The following is a 16,499-nucleotide window of genomic DNA, read 5'->3' as shown; positions in this document are numbered from 1 at the left end:
GGGGTGAAATAGCTTTTCTTTGAAGCTGGAGCTAGAGTCCACTTGAAAAGCTGTAGGGAGAGGCACAGACATTTGCAAATGAGTAACTGAATTTCTGACCAGGTGATTTTTCAAAGCATTGTGATTCATGGAACATATTTTCAGAGGAGCTGCATAATCCATTAGGAGAGCAACCTGTGAAAGGGATCATCCCCATAGCTAAGGCAGCAATCACTAGGTAAACAGCTTATTAAAAGAATGTCATCATCTACCAAATCATCAGAAAAGCAACATAGATCTTTATGAAAATATTTTAACATAAAAAGAAATTATAGCATTTTCCCCATTGATTTTCATATGATCATGGATCTCATTACACATTTCAAGTAGATTTAAAAGTACAGGATAAGGATCCAGGGCCAAATCCTTTTACATCTGAACCATGCCTAGGAGGAAATGGGGAGGATCATTCATCCCACCTTGGCTCCACTGCATGTTGTAACACTCTGGGAGCACTTCTCATGTCTTGTTGCTGGTCTCAGTTTTGATACTCCCTCAGCCTCTTACCTGGAGCATATCTGGGAGTGCTGGTAGAGGAGCTGACAGCTCTGTGTGCACAAAGGCAATTTTGTTTTGGCAAATCAAGGCTTTCCAAGCGCAGTGTGTGTCTGCTGGAGCACAATGCAGACACTGCCCCATAAATTTCGATATTGCACATGTGCTAAATGTGTGTGTGTTTGCCTGGCATGGGCAGGGACTGAGGCAAAGGCAATCCCAGCAGGGGTGTGTGAGGGCGGGCAATCAGATGCCTGATGGTTTACATATGTGGGCAGTTCCTGTGACCACACATATGAAAACAGAGATGAGAAATCTGTAGGGATCCTTATGCAATCAGTTATATATGTACAATTTCAAAATAAAACATTAGCTGGGGATAAAAATGGGGAGCTTCGATTAGCTTTTTATAGCACTTCTTTTTTGGCTTTACTCCCTGCATGCCACACAAACAGCTACCTCTCCAAAATTTTTCTTCATATTTGGGAACCAGTGATGTAACTTCAGCACTTCAGGTGAAACTGTTGTATATGCCTTTGCTTCATAACCCCTCATTCATTTAAACAGCTAGTAGCTTCCAGCACTGCTTTGTTTATATTTTAGAGTTATGGGTGATGTCAAATCAGCCTTGATGAAACACTCAGCTAACTGCTGCTCAGACAGAAAAGGGCTGCAGTAAAGTATTATTTCAGTGAAACCCACAAGCTTGGAGAATGCATATTCTGTAATTATTTAATAATTTTTCTTGCATCAGGTTTTGTCATAAAGGAAATTAAGACTCTTAAGGATTTTACCAGCAATGCGAGATTATCCATGGACATAGCAGACCTGCAGTATTCTTACAGTCTCAGAAGGATTTTGGTTGAGATCTATACCTCTCAATAAGTGTGCTTTCTTCCTCTTCCTTCCTCAGCCAAGCTACATTTCCAAATATTGGTTTAGAAATTGTAGTCACCCCAAGGAGAACCCATGAACTACATAGGGACAACATAAAATGAAGAAGTTAGTGCCCCCATTTTAGATTAATAAAAAAAAAAAAAATTCTCCTGCTTGACATACAGTGCTAGACATTCCAACTTGGGCAGAAACTGAGAGGCACGCACAAGTGAGTCCCCACTGACAGTCAGACCCTGTGGGCAGCAGGAGAGGTGATGCTCGGTGCACAAAGGGGGAAGGTCACTTGCCAGTGCTGCATGAAAAATAAACCTGTTAATTGCCCACTACAGCTCAAGATCACTGATTGCAAGGTCAGTATTTAAAATATGTCATTACTCTCCTCAGTTATTAAGTCAGACCTTCTCAGAGTACATACTTTCCTTTCATCCAGCTCATTAAATATCAGTCAAAAAAGCAAAACATATGAAGTGGGAAAGAAACAGTCAGCTCACTACTGGAATAAAAGTTTAATAGAGGAGTGTCAGCTGCATTTCACATACGTGGTCAAATATGACTATTGAAAGCCTGCAAATGTCTTCCTTCTCCCCTTCAAATATTACAAGTAGACTGTCTTTCAGAGAGTAAAATCAAGTAGATTAGCCCAGGCTTTAAACCTCAGGAACCATAAGTAATAGACCATAAAGCAGAGACCGAAGAAAAAACCCCACCCTTTTAAACATTCTTCCTTAAAGCAAAAAAGGTGAAAGAAGCAAAAGCACTACCTACAGTCACAGAATTTCACAAGGAAACACTTAACATATGCTCAAGAACATTGCTTCCAGCTGCCCTAAGAACCTTGTAGAGAAGTTAGAACAAGATTACCTTTACTTCACAGTAACAACAAAAGCCAAAGAGTTTCCAATATCGGATGGTTATCAACTGGAAGGACTTTCCATTGAGTTTGTTTAAAAACCTATTAAAGCAGAGTTTGCCTCCTTGATCTTATGCCTACAACTGCACTTAGCAACCAGAGGGGTTAAGATTGTAGGAACTGGCCACTGATTTGTACTGCTGAAGTTCATGCTTGTCACAGCTCTGTTCTAGGCAGATGATGACCTACATATGAGCAAGAGAAAGAGAAAAGAATGGCTGGATAATACAGAAATTATACAAACACAAGAGTTTAAGCTGTCACACTCATTCTGCTTGGGAAACATAAGGAGAGACAAGTGATTATCTGCTCACAGATTTACTTCTTTTCTACATGTTTTCCTTAGTTTCTTCTCCCCAGCTCCCTTATTATCTGAGCACTTCTCAATGTCCTACTAGTGTTATCAAATAAGATTTAGTGACATTCATGCTAGTAATTTTTACATGACAGCTTAATACTCCCACTGGGTATTTTAGAGAATAGTTCATAAATCAGAAAAGTCAGAATTGGGAAAGGGCTTTCAGGTCATCCTCTCCATCCCTCTCTGCCATAAGCATTTCAAGCAAAAAAACTCCAACCAAAAAAAAATAGCTGATACTTTTGCAGCCTAAAATAGGACTGAAAAAGAAAATAGAGATGCTCTGAAGCGCAATCCTGCAAATAACTATAAACGAACAACCTGATGGATTCCCTCATTTCATTGCCAGTTCTTTCCTTTTAGTTTTGTTGCTGCTTTTGTGGGATCAAAAGCAACTTCTTGCTGACAATGATCATGACAACGATTATTCTCATATTGTCTCATAAAGCATGATATATCATACTTTACTCAATGTTTGTCTCTGACATTCATTCTGCATTGCAGCATACTGTCACTTGCAATTGTGGCCCAAGAGCACAACTGAGATTTCCAATTCCCTTGTCTGTACTGCCCAGGCAGTGACAGACAGATACACTGTAAGGTAGGCACCAGAGAACTGATGAATAGCTATTGGTAATTTAAATGGGATGGTGGTACTATAAACAATTTTCTCTCTAACCTACTGTCTTCAAGCTCTACAAAGGCTAACTGTGCCTTCAGAAACACTGTTTGAATTATTCCTCTTCCCTGTGATTATAGCCAATTCTGTTGGTAGAGAATTTACCTTATGCTACTTCATTAAAGCTATTCCTATTATATAAAAATTTATTGCTTAGCATGTCTAGCCTTTCCCTGTAGCTGCAAAGCTGATATGCAGATAATACTGATCTGCTTTGTTATTCTCTTCTCCATCTCTCAAAGGGAGTTTCCTAACAGAGCTACAAGATCTTGGTCAAAAAAGGCCTTACAAGAGATAGGCTCTATGTGAAAATTTAGGATTCTTCTTGTCTTTGGTGCAGACTGACTGACCTTGCTGGAAGACTTTCTTGTGACTTGTTGCCAAAAGACTAGTTTTCTACTAGCACAGGTTCAGCTCTAGTGGCAAAGATAGGACCTCTTGACTGTCCTGTCTGTGGGTTAGATAATGTTTGCTGTAGCTTGTGTACTTGGCTAATGAACCTTGGCTAATGAGTTTTTTTTTAAAACAAACAAAGGCTTGTCTGTGTTTTCCCTTTGCATTAGTCAGCTATGGTCTGGCACTTGTTTTCATCAGTTAATTTCATATATTTCTTAGCTTCCTGGGTAGCTTAGTAGAACCACGTGTGATGAACAGCAAAGGAGGGTTTTCCGTGGCTAAAGCTTTCTGTCATGTCATGCTCTGCTGTGAAATGAGCCCTGGGCTGCCCCTTGCCTTTGAGGCAAAGGGTCCCAGCAGCCCATGTTGTGCCCAGCACTGAAGCTTGTGCAGCCAGATTGAAGATGAGAAGCCACACACAAAGGCTGGACAACCTTGACTTTCAATCATAGAAGTGCAGAGTACCAGTACTAGCAAATAAAGCATTGTCCAAGAAGCACAGCCCAAAGGCAATTCTGTCCTTAAGCACATGTTGCCATTTCCTCTCTGTGGCACTCAGCTCTCACCCAGAGCCAATGCAGCATTTGTCTCTCCACATTCTTCAGTTCCTGAAGAATCTGGAAGCACTGAGAGTCACTGAACTTCTATTGGTCCACTAAATCTGGGGGAGGAGGGATAAGATCCCGTGGGTTCAGCCGGGCAACAAGGCAAACATCATAACTGTCGTGCATGAGGACGTTGGTGGCCACCACATTCCACTGGTTCTCCCATGTATCCAGCTCAAGGATCTCTTTGGTGATAACCTCGTGACGAGCTGAAAGACAGAGGCAACAACAGCAGGCATCAGGAGGCAAGTCAAACAGGATCAAAGAGGTTTTTGCAGTTGTTATTACGACCCCTCTGAAAGGGGGTAATAAAAAGGTAATTTCTGTGGTATGAATGACTACACTGTGTGAGGAGCACACAAGTTGTCAATGTACAGCAAATGAAATAGTGCAGAGGGAGATCTGTGCAGTGCAGTCAGTCCTCACCCTCTGGGCTCCAGGTGCAGCTGCAGGGACAAAAGCATCAAGTGCTCCATCTTGGCACAAGTATGCAGGTGGCATTTCAGCCTGCAGTCAATTGTCAAATGTTCATCTTTTTGAGGCAGAGTATTGCCTCTTGTTCACAAGTATGCCTACATGCAGTATATTGTCTTTTCTTTGCCCTGACTAAAATGCAGCTCTCAGGCTGCTGGAAGCACTCCAAGACTATTTTTTCCTTGGGTGCAAAGTCTGGACATCCTGTGATTTAGGAGAAATAAAAAACCTCCAAGGCTTTAAATGTACTTTAGATGGTCTGAAGTGCTGAGGAATTTGTCATGAACAGTCAGGTTAGAAGAATGCCATTAAATCACAGCCAATCTCCAGACAAGACGCTTTTTACAGAGACTAACAAAAAATGAAAGAATCCCCATGCAGCAGAGAACCATAGCTGTCAACCAGCAGTGCTATATTAAACTTCTTACAAGACCACAAGCCCTTTCTCTGCTGACAACAGTCCTGAACTCTGCAACAATTGTTACTCAAACCCAAGTTCTCTCCTAAAAATAAAAAGCATCTTTCATTTCTGCTCACTTTTTCTTTTCATCTTAAAGTTGCTTTCTCACAGTAAGTAACCTTAGCCTAAACTTTTCTTACTTTGAGCTGAGGACATGCACGTGCTTTGCTGTCAGATGAGTTTCTGGAGAGATGCAAGAGAACGGACAATCCACAAATATCAGGATAAGAACCATAATAGCAAAAAACCATTGAATACTTCATGCTGTTTTATTGAGTCATAAGAGACTGGTGACAGGATAAACTTTACAGAGTTCAGACTGAGGCTCCCATTCAGCTATCCCTTATAGAAAGCTTTTTTCTAAAATAAAAAACCAAACCAACAACAAAAACCTCCCACCACCGCCAACGCTGTCTCACGTCTATCAGCTGCACCTCATTGTTTGGGCACTGCCTTTGTGTGGAACTGGCAGCAAAGGATTGGAGAAGGGGGAAAGTGAAAAGCAGAAGAACATTCAGAGACATATATTGTTTCCCTTGTTGGAAACAGACAACATATTTTTCCAGAGGACAACAACCCAGGGGATTTAGTGCCCCCAAAGCAGCGCTGTCATGGTTTAGGTTCCATGCAAAATTGGTGTTGGTGTTATGATGATGTTGTGTGGTGGGATGTAAAATACCTCTAAGGCTCCTCTGTGAGGAGGAATTTCAGGATGTGGGGATGTCACATGGAAACAAGACTTCTCCTCCTCCCAAGGTTGGCTTCCTTACTGAGTGCATACAGGAGAGCTCTGCTTTCTGCAGGTCCTGCACGTGCACAAGATCTGTGGATGTTGCAGTTTTATGAACGTTTCTGCACATTTTTGTCATGTTTATCTAAGGAAACCACTCACCAACCATTCACCACCTCTGCCCCCTCTGATAAAGAGGGGCAGCACATTGTTTCTACCCCACCATCCACAGCCTGTACTCATTTTGTCCTTAGTTGTGTCACAATTAGTTGTGATACAATTTTTGTTGGTCCAAACTGAGACCTCTGAGACTCTCACAGATCTCTAGGAGCTTGCTTGAGTAAAATTTGAGTAAGATTTCATGATATAGTCACACCTGAGTAGTTTTGTTCTCTTCCATTCTGTGAAACAAGTTATGATGGTTTGCTTATTGAACCTGGATATTAAAGGAGAATAATAATAATAATCCATAGGAAGGGTACAGTCATTCAAGACAGAAGACAGCAAACTGCTAAAAAAACCCAGTTACATGTGAAGAGAGAAGGCATGACTGACAAACAGCAAACAAATAACCAGCCAGTTACCAGTACCAGCAAAGAGCTCACTTCTATATGACTCTGCAAGAGTGAAGAGGTTTTTCCTAAGAGGCAAATACAGACACAAACAGACCTAACCTGTGACATGGGAGGCTCCAGTCGCTGTATTTTTTTATTAGATCATCTCTTTTATACAATAAATTTTTGTGCCTGGGTTTTCTTTGGCATGGATGATGACAAAAATAAGACAATCAGAGGAAAAATAATCAAACGTTGGAACCAAGACATTCTGTGAGTGATTGCAACACTTCAGAAAAAAAAAACATAATTAAAACATCAAAGGCTTATTCAGCAACCCTTCCTTACAAGTCTTGCTGTGTTTTTTCCTGACCCTGGTGACTCCCCACCTTTGGTGTCCCATGTTTCCCTTTTCTGTGGGATGTTGTAACTGGTTTTGTTCCAGTCTACAAATTCTGCTTTCCAGCACATGGAGTGTTAGTTAACTCTTAACCCTTGAGAGATAAAAAGAATATGTTTTTTAAATAAGGGAAGCAATAATTTCTCTAGTCTTACCTTGTTTAATATGAAAGGAAACAGCACTCTTTAGATGAGAAAGTTCATGTGAGGAAAGGCACTGCTCAAAATAGTCATACTTGAGAAAAAAAAATTACATCTTTTCTTTTTAAAAGAGAAATTAGTTAAAGCACCTCAGTTCTTAAGCCTTTTTTTAAATTATTTTTTAGTTTTTCCTGGTAAAACCAATAGAAAAGATGATTCTTTTCAAAGAGAATAGCACCTTTGACTTCAGGCTCTAATGCTGGATTTCAGCTTTAAAGTTTTAAGCTTGAGGGTGCAAATAATTCCTGATTCTGCTTCATTGATTAATCTTATTTAATTGTAATTTATTTTTTTAAAGGTAATATGTTAGCAGCCAATTTGCTTACAAGAGAATCGGGGAAAACCCACAAAAATAAATTGGCTGTATTACAGAACTTAAAAACTTACCTACTTAAAAAGCCACCCCACACAACTCCCTGTCATCATAGCATTATTCTGCCTCACTTACCAGATGACCACCTTACCTAATGAAAGGATTTCACTAATTTTTTGTACAAAACCAGGCAGTATTTTTCTGCACTTTCTTGTTTAACCATGAGAAGTTTTAAGAAACTGTTTTACACTGTGTTTTTCTGCAAAGGACTTAAAGTGAGAATTATTCTGGTTGTACAAACCTAACTCTAGTGCAGATACTTTTCCAGCAGTAAAATTGTGCTTATAACAGTATGATTTATTCATACTCAGGAAAGGAAAATGCTAAACAGCATAGGGAACATTAATCATAAATTTATCCGCAGTAGAAACTGTGGTATATTAAAAAGAGTCAGAACACTTTTGGTACAGTTATGCCTTTTGGATGTGCAAGTGCAGACTGAAGCTACACTGAACCTAAAAACTTATCTTTTCCCAGTGTCAAGACTTGAGTTTATACCTGAAAACATTTACTATATAAACATTAAAATTTCATTTCATTTATGCAAATACAGCAGTCAAAGCAAAATGAATCTAATCTTTAAATTATCTTTTATATTCTCGTCTGTAAACACAAAACTTTCCTGCAATTTTTCATATGACTTTTTTCTTTGAAAGTGCAGAAGAAGAACAAAAATATTAATTTTCAGTAAGTGCCTGCCTGCACTCCCTATACACAGTCATGCTTTTTCTTTAAAAGATTTTTATGATTCACTCCCCGAATATGGCCAGACTTCATTTTATGATGTAAGTTTTCTCATGTCGTTTGAATGTTTGATGAATGATTCTTGGAAAGGCCCCCAGTATGACTGCAGGCAACATAAATATTTGATCTGCTTTTTCATCTGGGGTTTTTTTTCCTTTTTTTTCTTTTTTTTAAACCACATTCCATTTGTGATTCGGAGGTTGAGGGGAGGAAGAACTTTCCATGTGACAACGGTATTTATTAGCACTTTTGTCCTTTTTTTTGACCTTGCTTTCTCTTTCCTATTCATAACCAAAAATTCAGATACAATTATTAGGGTTTGGGTTGTGAGGGTTAAAGGGAGGCAGATGTAGAAGAATTAAGCAATATGCTTAACAGGTAGAAAATCCATAGTTCATCCAGGATTATTAATCATGCAGCTATTATGTTTGTAAGCCAAGAAAAATAAATTTACTGTGCTGTAGCCTGCTTAGTGTCCAGAGGACTGAACTCAAAAAATGCTGAAATTCCATTCACTGGAGCTAAATCTATGGCAAGTTTGCTAAAATGTGGTCAATATTTCATTATTTCTTCCAGAATTCCATTGACATCAGCTCGTATATTTGCTCCAGCTTATAAGTGAGGAAGCAGAGTTATGGAGATGGTGAGAGCATGTGCCAAGTCACGAGTCACAGTGCCTCTGCATCAGTGCAGGGCACAGACATCCAAAGTAGTTTGGGGACAAGCTCACCTGCCCACTAGCAGTGACAGAACCACATTGACACACTGTTGGATGGCCAGCAGCACCTTAGCAACTTTATCCACAGTAGGCCAGCATAGAACCAGAACCTCAGCACAGAACCACCTTGTGTGTTCGGAGTAGTCTCAATGTCACATCTGTCCTTGAGCTCTGTGCCCTGGGACATCCTCACACAGGCCACTCACCTGAGGTCCTCCTGACATTGTCCTCAGGTTGTCACAGCACCTTTTCCTTTCCAGTTTTCAGTTTCCTAATATGCTTTGTCTTCTTTTGCATAAATCAATTTATATTAAGGAAAAAAAAACACCAAACCTGCAGCAAACTGCTACCTCTCTGCTCTTTCCATGGAAAAAAGCACTTGTACATCACAAGGTGCTTGCCAGTTCCCAAACAGTCCTCAAAATGCTTACTCAGGTGTTTCTTTCACGGGTTTCCCCAGTTCTTGACACATAAAGCCACCCCAGGGTTGCCTTGAAGCAGTTCAGCCTCCACTATTCATTTGTACCTGTTTTTTCATGCCATTATCTGTACCAAAGAATGATTTCAAACATATGGGACTAGCCTCTGCTACTTATCTTTCTCACCACTAATAGCTGCTTTCATAATTACAAGATGCAGAGTTAGGTGACCTGGGAATTCATGTTTGTGTTGCAATGGGATAAAAGTGCATTTAGATCATTACCACCAGATGTCCTGGCTCCTCATTTTCAGTAGGAAAAATAATAAGTTCATCAAGTCTGTGGCCTTCAATCCCATTTGTGTATGTGAGCTGCCCCCAAACTCCACCAGTGTAACACAGGCAGCACCCCTCGTGGGGTCAAGGACATCCATCATCCGTGCCTGTGGGCAGAAGCAGTCAGAGAATACACAGGAGAGGGAACTTGGTTTGGCTGTTTAACATGCTGGCCAGCCTTTGTGATGTGAAGTACCAAGGCAGTGTATCCCACCAGACACAGCCAAAACTGGGAAGAAGGTTACTGTTTTCAGAGCACCTGCACGGAGTAAGGTAAGATATTCAATCTCATAGAGAGGTCCTCTATCCTCCTGCTCTGCTGTGTAATTCTTCAGGATCACAGTTTCACGATCCACCCATTTACTCACAAATCAGTGTTTTAAAAAACATGTATAAAGAACTGGATGGTCTATGGAAGGAAACTTCTAATTCAGTTACTTCAGCTGCTTTTCTTGATTGATTGATCCAGCTACCTCAGCTTTTAAAATCTTTCCAGATTTTGCCTGCAGTTCATAGTCAAGGCCCCTTTTAGGCAATCTTACAAGCACTGGTCCTGCTTGCACTGCAGGTGATAGCAGGATCACAGGTTACAGAGGCAGCAGGGTCTGTGCTCTGGATGTCAATGCACCATTCATAAGAGTGAAAGCTGCAGGATCAGAATAAGAACTACTGGGCCCAGCCCGCCCTGAGATACTGTTTCTAAATGCCTTACAATGAGTTAATACATTATTTATAGATGATACAAAGCATGTTTAGACTGTATGCATGACAGGCAGTTATGAACACAATAGAAGATGTCATACATGGCTACAAGCCATGTTTCTAAACAACCTATTGACCTCTTCAGCAATTAATTAAAATGCATTAAAATATCTATTAATCATTCATTAACACTTTATAAACTATAAATGAGATGTAGCAAGAAGCAGGGCTGAATTGCTAATACCATGCTGCCAGAGAGTGGGTCAAATTTAGATGTGGAACGAGCAGGTGCTGCTCCCCAGCAATTCCCCTGACCTGATTTGGCCTCATTTATGGCAGCACATTTCCAGCTAATGAGCAGGGTAGATGGGCAGCCCTCCCTGGGCAGGCAGCCTGGTGCAGAGATCCCTCCCAGTCCCAGCAGCTCACGCTGGTGCTGGGGGAGAATTCGGTGAAAGATCAAGCAGCACTTTTTGGGGGTGGAGAGCCGTGGCAATGCCTGTGGCACAGTGGCCGGCCAGGAACAGATTTCTGTGCTGAGCAAAACACAGGGGCCCTGAACCCCTTCCACTGGTGGGAATATTTATTCAAATGGTAACAACTGTGGGTAGGAGAGCTTTAATTATTCATCAGTGCTCAGTAAATTTTAACAGAGGGAAACGAACAGTGCTGCAGATAGGCAGCCCGGGGTTTGCACCTCTGCTTTATTTAGCTGGGAACATGGGAAGGTGCTGGAGAAACAGGTTTTGTTCCAATCTCTCAACCCCCAAACTTCACAAGTGCAGTATTTACTGCGCCAGACTCCTTAATATGTCTATATTTAATTTGATTCCAGTAATGTTCCATAACCACTATAATAAAAAACAAGCACTAGAACAATTCTCCATCTAAATCACATAATGGAGGAGACTAAGGGGAACAGCTTTTATAGGAGATTAGTCAAAAGAAATAACTATTAAGCTAGTCCACTGTCAGGAGTGCATGGTGTGGAGATGCAAACTCATTAGCTCAGCTGGAACACAGTAATTACTACACAGTTCTGCGCTGCTGCAAGCAGTGCTGCTTCTATTCCAATGCATGGATTGCAGTTTATGTAAATGAGGCAGAAAATGCTAGAAAATTAATCCAGGGTAACTATTATTTTTTTTTTTTTTAAGAATCAGAATTACACAGTTAGTAGGGCCCAGTATCACTATCATCCATCTTGGCTAACAGTTGCAAACACAAAATTGAGATTCTTGCATAGATAATTTTTACCTTTACCCTTCCTCTGACTGTAACAACCCTTAAATAAAAAATTAATTTCTACTTGATATCAGTAAGTAAATAACAAAATGGAGTTGAGCAGCTCTTGTCCTATGGCTTGTTGATTGGGAGAAGAGACCAAAGCCCACCTGCCTACGATCTCCTTTCAGGTAGTTGTAGAGAGTCAGAAGGCCCCTCCTGAGCCTCCTTCGCTCCAAGCTAAGCAGCCCCAGTTCCCTCAATCACTCCTCATCAGATTTGTGCTTCAGCCCCTTCCCCAGCTCCATTGCCCTTCTCTGGACATATTCCAGCACCTCAATGTGTGTCTTGTTGTGAACACAGAATTCAAGGTGCTGCCTCACCGGTGCAGGGGGGCAGTATCTGTCCTGGTCCTACTGGCCATGCTACAGCTGATACAAACCAGGATGCATCAAGTTAAAAAAAAAAAAAATCCAAGTCTGGATTTCAATTTCTTACTTCAAATCTGTGAGACAGGCAGTTGTACTGACCTCCATAATCTGAAACTAAAGCTACAACCCCGAGACACAGGCTATGAGATCTGTAATTGTGCAGCAACAACAGAAAGTCAACAAACATCTGCCTCTGCCAGTGACAGTGACAGCAGATGACATGGTCCCAGCAAACAGGCACACACCCTTGCCTTCGTTATTTTCACCAGAAAAAAAAGATTTATAATGCTCAGAAGCAGTCCAAAAGAAAGGGAACCCAATATGGTAGGCATTTTATAAGGGTGTAATTCTGCATACCTGAAGAGCTGCTCCCCTCTCCTTCAGAGAGCCGCACTAACGAGGCTCCTTCTGCCAGGCACAGGGTAATGTCAGTAGCTGTCAGCCTGTGCAGGTGACAGGTTTTAGTTTGATGCAAAGGAAATCAAACATGTCAACAAAAACACTGTACAGTCAGACTGCAAAGGCTGGTTTAAAATCCATAGTTAGAGCAGGAAATGTGGCAGTGCATTTTAGCAGTTAGTGAAAAGCTGCTGGCCGTTTGCACACTGAACCCTGCTGAGTACTCATATTAGGGATAATGTTTCCACTCTCTACAACACTATAAACTAATGGACAAAATCAGCCATTTAAAACATGTCTGATTATCCTGATGAATGCTACAACATTGCTGAAAAATGACAACATTCACAACACAATGCTACATGAGCTGGAGCTGAGACAAGCAGATTAATGGTTCCTGTTTGACATAGCAGTTTTAGTAGAAAATGAGCTAATTTGTATAAACTACTGGCTAACAGATGAAGTTTTGCAAGTCTTGCTAAGGAGAAAAATTGAGAACAAGAATTGCTGGTTTTGGGTAGTTATAGTGACTGTAAGAGCATACAACATTCATCAGCTAGTGATACAACACAGAGGTCTCAGGGGTGTTTATACCATCAAACCATAGACACCAACATCCTGACGTGTTTGGCTTAGGTAAGCCAGGTTAGAACCCCTCATACTCTGATCAAAACACAAAGCGCTTTAAGAGACAGGAGAGCTCCTCAGGGTTCTGAATTGCCTTCTGGTCTTTCAGAGCAGATGTAAAGCACCAAGGACCTGAATCTCTCTCTGAAGTGTCTGTTCTTCTCCATCTGCTGCCGGAAGCCTGGGGTCACTAAGGTCTTAGTGTAGGCACTGCAGAGAAGTGTCTAAGCTTCAGCTGAATCAAACCCCTTTCCTCTTTCATGGGCAGGCTTTGAGCAAACTTCTAACTTGAGGAAGCCTTACAAGCTTTACCAACACACCTCAACATTGAACAACAGTTCAGAGGAAGCTTGAGCACACTTTGGAGCTCACTTATCTTTTAGAAAGACTGCTATTGCTACTTTCAGCTGGCCAAGCTGACTTTCCTCTCGAGTAGCTGCAGGTTTTCTTCCTCTGCTCACAAGGGGACTGTTCAGGCTACACCACTTGTCCTCCCTTCAAGCAGACAAAGATTTGTGAGAGGCAATATATACAGAATGGGAATCCTGCCATCACAAGAATTCAGTTGTCACATGAGACTCAGAAAAGATGGTAGCTCAGCAGTATTGACCTTATTGTCCAAATTTAAGGCCCTTTGAGCAGTTGACAGCTGCCTTTCAGCTTCGTGGACTTGGCTGCTCTTGCCAATCAGGCGAGCAAGGGGTGTTGCCAGGCCCAGTTGAGGGTAATTTAAATAGGTCAAGGGAGCGCTGGGAACAGGAGGGGGCAGGCAGGGAGGTAGCACAGCAGTTTGCAGGGCAGTTGCACGGCAGTTTGCCCGTCAGTTCGCGCAGGCACGGCGAGCAGGAAGGGCACGGCCATTCTGCCAGCTCTTACTGGTGGGGTTTGTGATAGGTGTGCGGGGGGTTTTCGTGCTTTTTTGTTCGGCTCGTTTGGTTTTTTGGGTTTTGTTCCCCCCCCCCCCCGACTCGACTAGATCCAGCGACGGTTTACAAGTGATCAAAAGCCATTGCTGCAGCTGCTGCCAGCAGGAGTGTGCTGACCCAGGCAGAACCCCCCAGGAAGGACGCAGCAGTCCAGGTCACCAGCTGCAGGGAGTGTCTGAGCCTGGCATTAGCACCAGAGGACAGTGCAAAAGACACCCTCGTAAGGTGCAATCAGGTGAATGATCTGCTCTGTTCCGTGGCAGAGCCTACGGAAGAAGTGGAAAAGCTGAGGAGCATTAGGGAGAGTGAAAGGGCACAGTCTTAAGCTGTGCCAGGGGAGGTTTAGGTTGGACATTAGGAAGATGTTCTTTACAGAGGGAGCGACTGGGCATTGGAATGGGCTGCCCAGGGATGCGGTAGGGTCACCGTCCCTGGAGGTATTTGAGAAGAGACTGGATGTGGCACTCAGTGCCATGGTCTAGTAGACAAGGTGATGTTAGGTGAAAGGTTGGACTTGATCTCAAAGGTCTTTTCCAACCTAGTTGAATCTGTGATTTAGGTCTATAGCCATGCAGAAAGGCATATAGATCATGATACATACCAGTAAAATTAAGATGCAACAATGTCTTTTGCAGGCTAAATTTCACATTGCTGGATCAAGAGTGGGTTTAAGCAAACGCAAAGGCAAACTGAGGCTGAAGAATTTGGAATAGATCTATAGTATACAAGGGTTTGGTTTCAGCCCCTTAGGCTAAGACTTTTCACTGCAGCAATAATTTTGGCTTATTTGCTCTTGTTTGCTTTTGGGGTTTTTTTGGGTTTTTTTTCCTCTGAAGCACTTTTTCTTGAATGTTCCCAGCAGCCCTTTAGCGTTCAGCAGGCAGAAAACCCAAAGACTACAGCTGTGCTTTCAGCTTGTTCCAAGAACCCCACTTGGTTGAAGCTAAATTACAATGTTTTGTAAAACTGGAATATCCTCTCTTGGTCTCATTCCTCATAAAAACCAAAGTGACATGCCAAGAAGCCCAAAAGACTAAAACCAAACAAGCACATTCTAAAATAACCCTGTCTGCTACTGAAGCAGTAGCAGCACATGCTGTTCTGTACCTTGAAGCTGCTGAGCAGCTGTAATTGTGAAAATGCAGAATCAAGCCACCCTTTCCAAGCTCCCATATGACAGTAACAACCATCTCTCACTCCACCCTTCATCCCTAAAGAGCACATCGGGCAAGAGCCCTTTCTAGCACACAAAGCAGATGGGGTCAGGAAGAGAGGCCAGCTAGGTAACCTCTTCAGGTTCAACATATGGCCTACACTCATCTTTTTCTTCGTGATGGTAGCTAGAAGCTGCTACTGGTGTCAAAATTTAGAAAGCCCTTTTCCTTTAATAACTAGAAAGTCACATTAAGAAGCCTGTCTTTAAGGCACAGGTTTCTCTCAACTCCTCAAATATGTGGTTATACCTGATTTACAGTTGACAGTGAGAATCTTATTTTGGCTCCCCTGTTAATAGGCACCATAACATCTAACAACACAATTATATGCTACTTCTTTACAGGCTTACAGAACACACCCATAGGGGGTCAGAATTCAGGTTGCACAGGTAACTGCAAAACTGGCATTTTCTAACTTTGACTTCCTGTTTTTCAGTCTAAATAACAGTATTAGTGCAGGAGAGTTCTATACATAATTATATAGATTGTAATAGTAGAGTGAGGAATCGGACCCCCTTGAGCTGGCATTATTCAAACATACAAAAGATGGCCTTCCTGAAATCCACAGGAGGACTTTCAAACTCTCCCAGAACAACCACTCCTTATACATGACTCAGTGACAGAACATGGTGGTATTGTACAGAAAGTGTTTTTATGACTCTGAAGCTTCCCTAGTCAGAAAAATCTCATATTAATCTCTTAGTCATCTTGAACAAAATTGCTTAATTTCTCAATGATAACGATCATAGAACTGTTTAGGGTGGAAAAGATCTTTAAGATCATCCAGTCCAACCACTAACCCGGTGCTGCCAAGCCCACCACTGAACCATGTGCCTAAGATCCACATCCACACATCTTTTATATCCCTCCAGGGATGGTGACTCAACCACTTCCCTTTATCAGCCTTTTGAGATTTGTACCCACTAACTTTAGGCTTTTTCATAATATTGCTGAGAAAAAGACAACTATGGTGGCACTATGGAAACACAGTGATGTGTCATAACCATAATTGCTCTGAAGTCACACAACTTCTATCAGAGATGACAGGAGAACAAACCTGTTAGAAGCTGCCAAACAATTGTTTTCAGGAAGCAGCTTCCTCAAACAGAAGCCAATAAAGGGGTTAGAAAGCAAGATGTGAACTAGCTGATGAAAATCATAATTCTAAAATAACAGTGGCTTTATGTTTA

General features: G+C 41.7%; 2 protein-coding genes across 3 annotated transcripts in view; one reads left to right on the top strand and one right to left on the bottom strand.

Annotated features, from left to right (window-relative positions):
- Positions 1-1,922: 1,922 nt before the first annotated feature.
- The window catches only part of KBTBD12 (kelch repeat and BTB domain containing 12), a 41,534-nt gene continuing 26,957 nt past the window's right edge, over positions 1,923-16,499 (bottom strand). For both annotated transcript variants that reach the window (XM_032699592.1, XM_032699593.1), the window contains exon 6: positions 1,923-4,588. In XM_032699592.1, the coding sequence (XP_032555483.1) occupies positions 4,419-4,588 (170 nt within the window). In that variant the 3' untranslated portion in view covers positions 1,923-4,418. The remainder of the gene's footprint in view (positions 4,589-16,499) is intronic.
- The window catches only part of MGLL (monoglyceride lipase), a 107,081-nt gene continuing 104,559 nt past the window's right edge, over positions 13,978-16,499 (top strand). The window contains exon 1 of the mRNA XM_032699595.1: positions 13,978-14,047. The gene's annotated coding sequence lies outside the window, so the exon portion shown is untranslated. The remainder of the gene's footprint in view (positions 14,048-16,499) is intronic.

The sequence above is a fragment of the Chiroxiphia lanceolata genome, chromosome 11, assembly GCF_009829145.1.
Source record: "Chiroxiphia lanceolata isolate bChiLan1 chromosome 11, bChiLan1.pri, whole genome shotgun sequence".
In the NCBI taxonomy this organism is placed as follows: domain Eukaryota; kingdom Metazoa; phylum Chordata; class Aves; order Passeriformes; family Pipridae; genus Chiroxiphia; species Chiroxiphia lanceolata.
The sequence above is the reverse complement of the archived record's forward strand: the minus strand, read 5'-3'. Positions and strand labels throughout refer to the sequence as shown.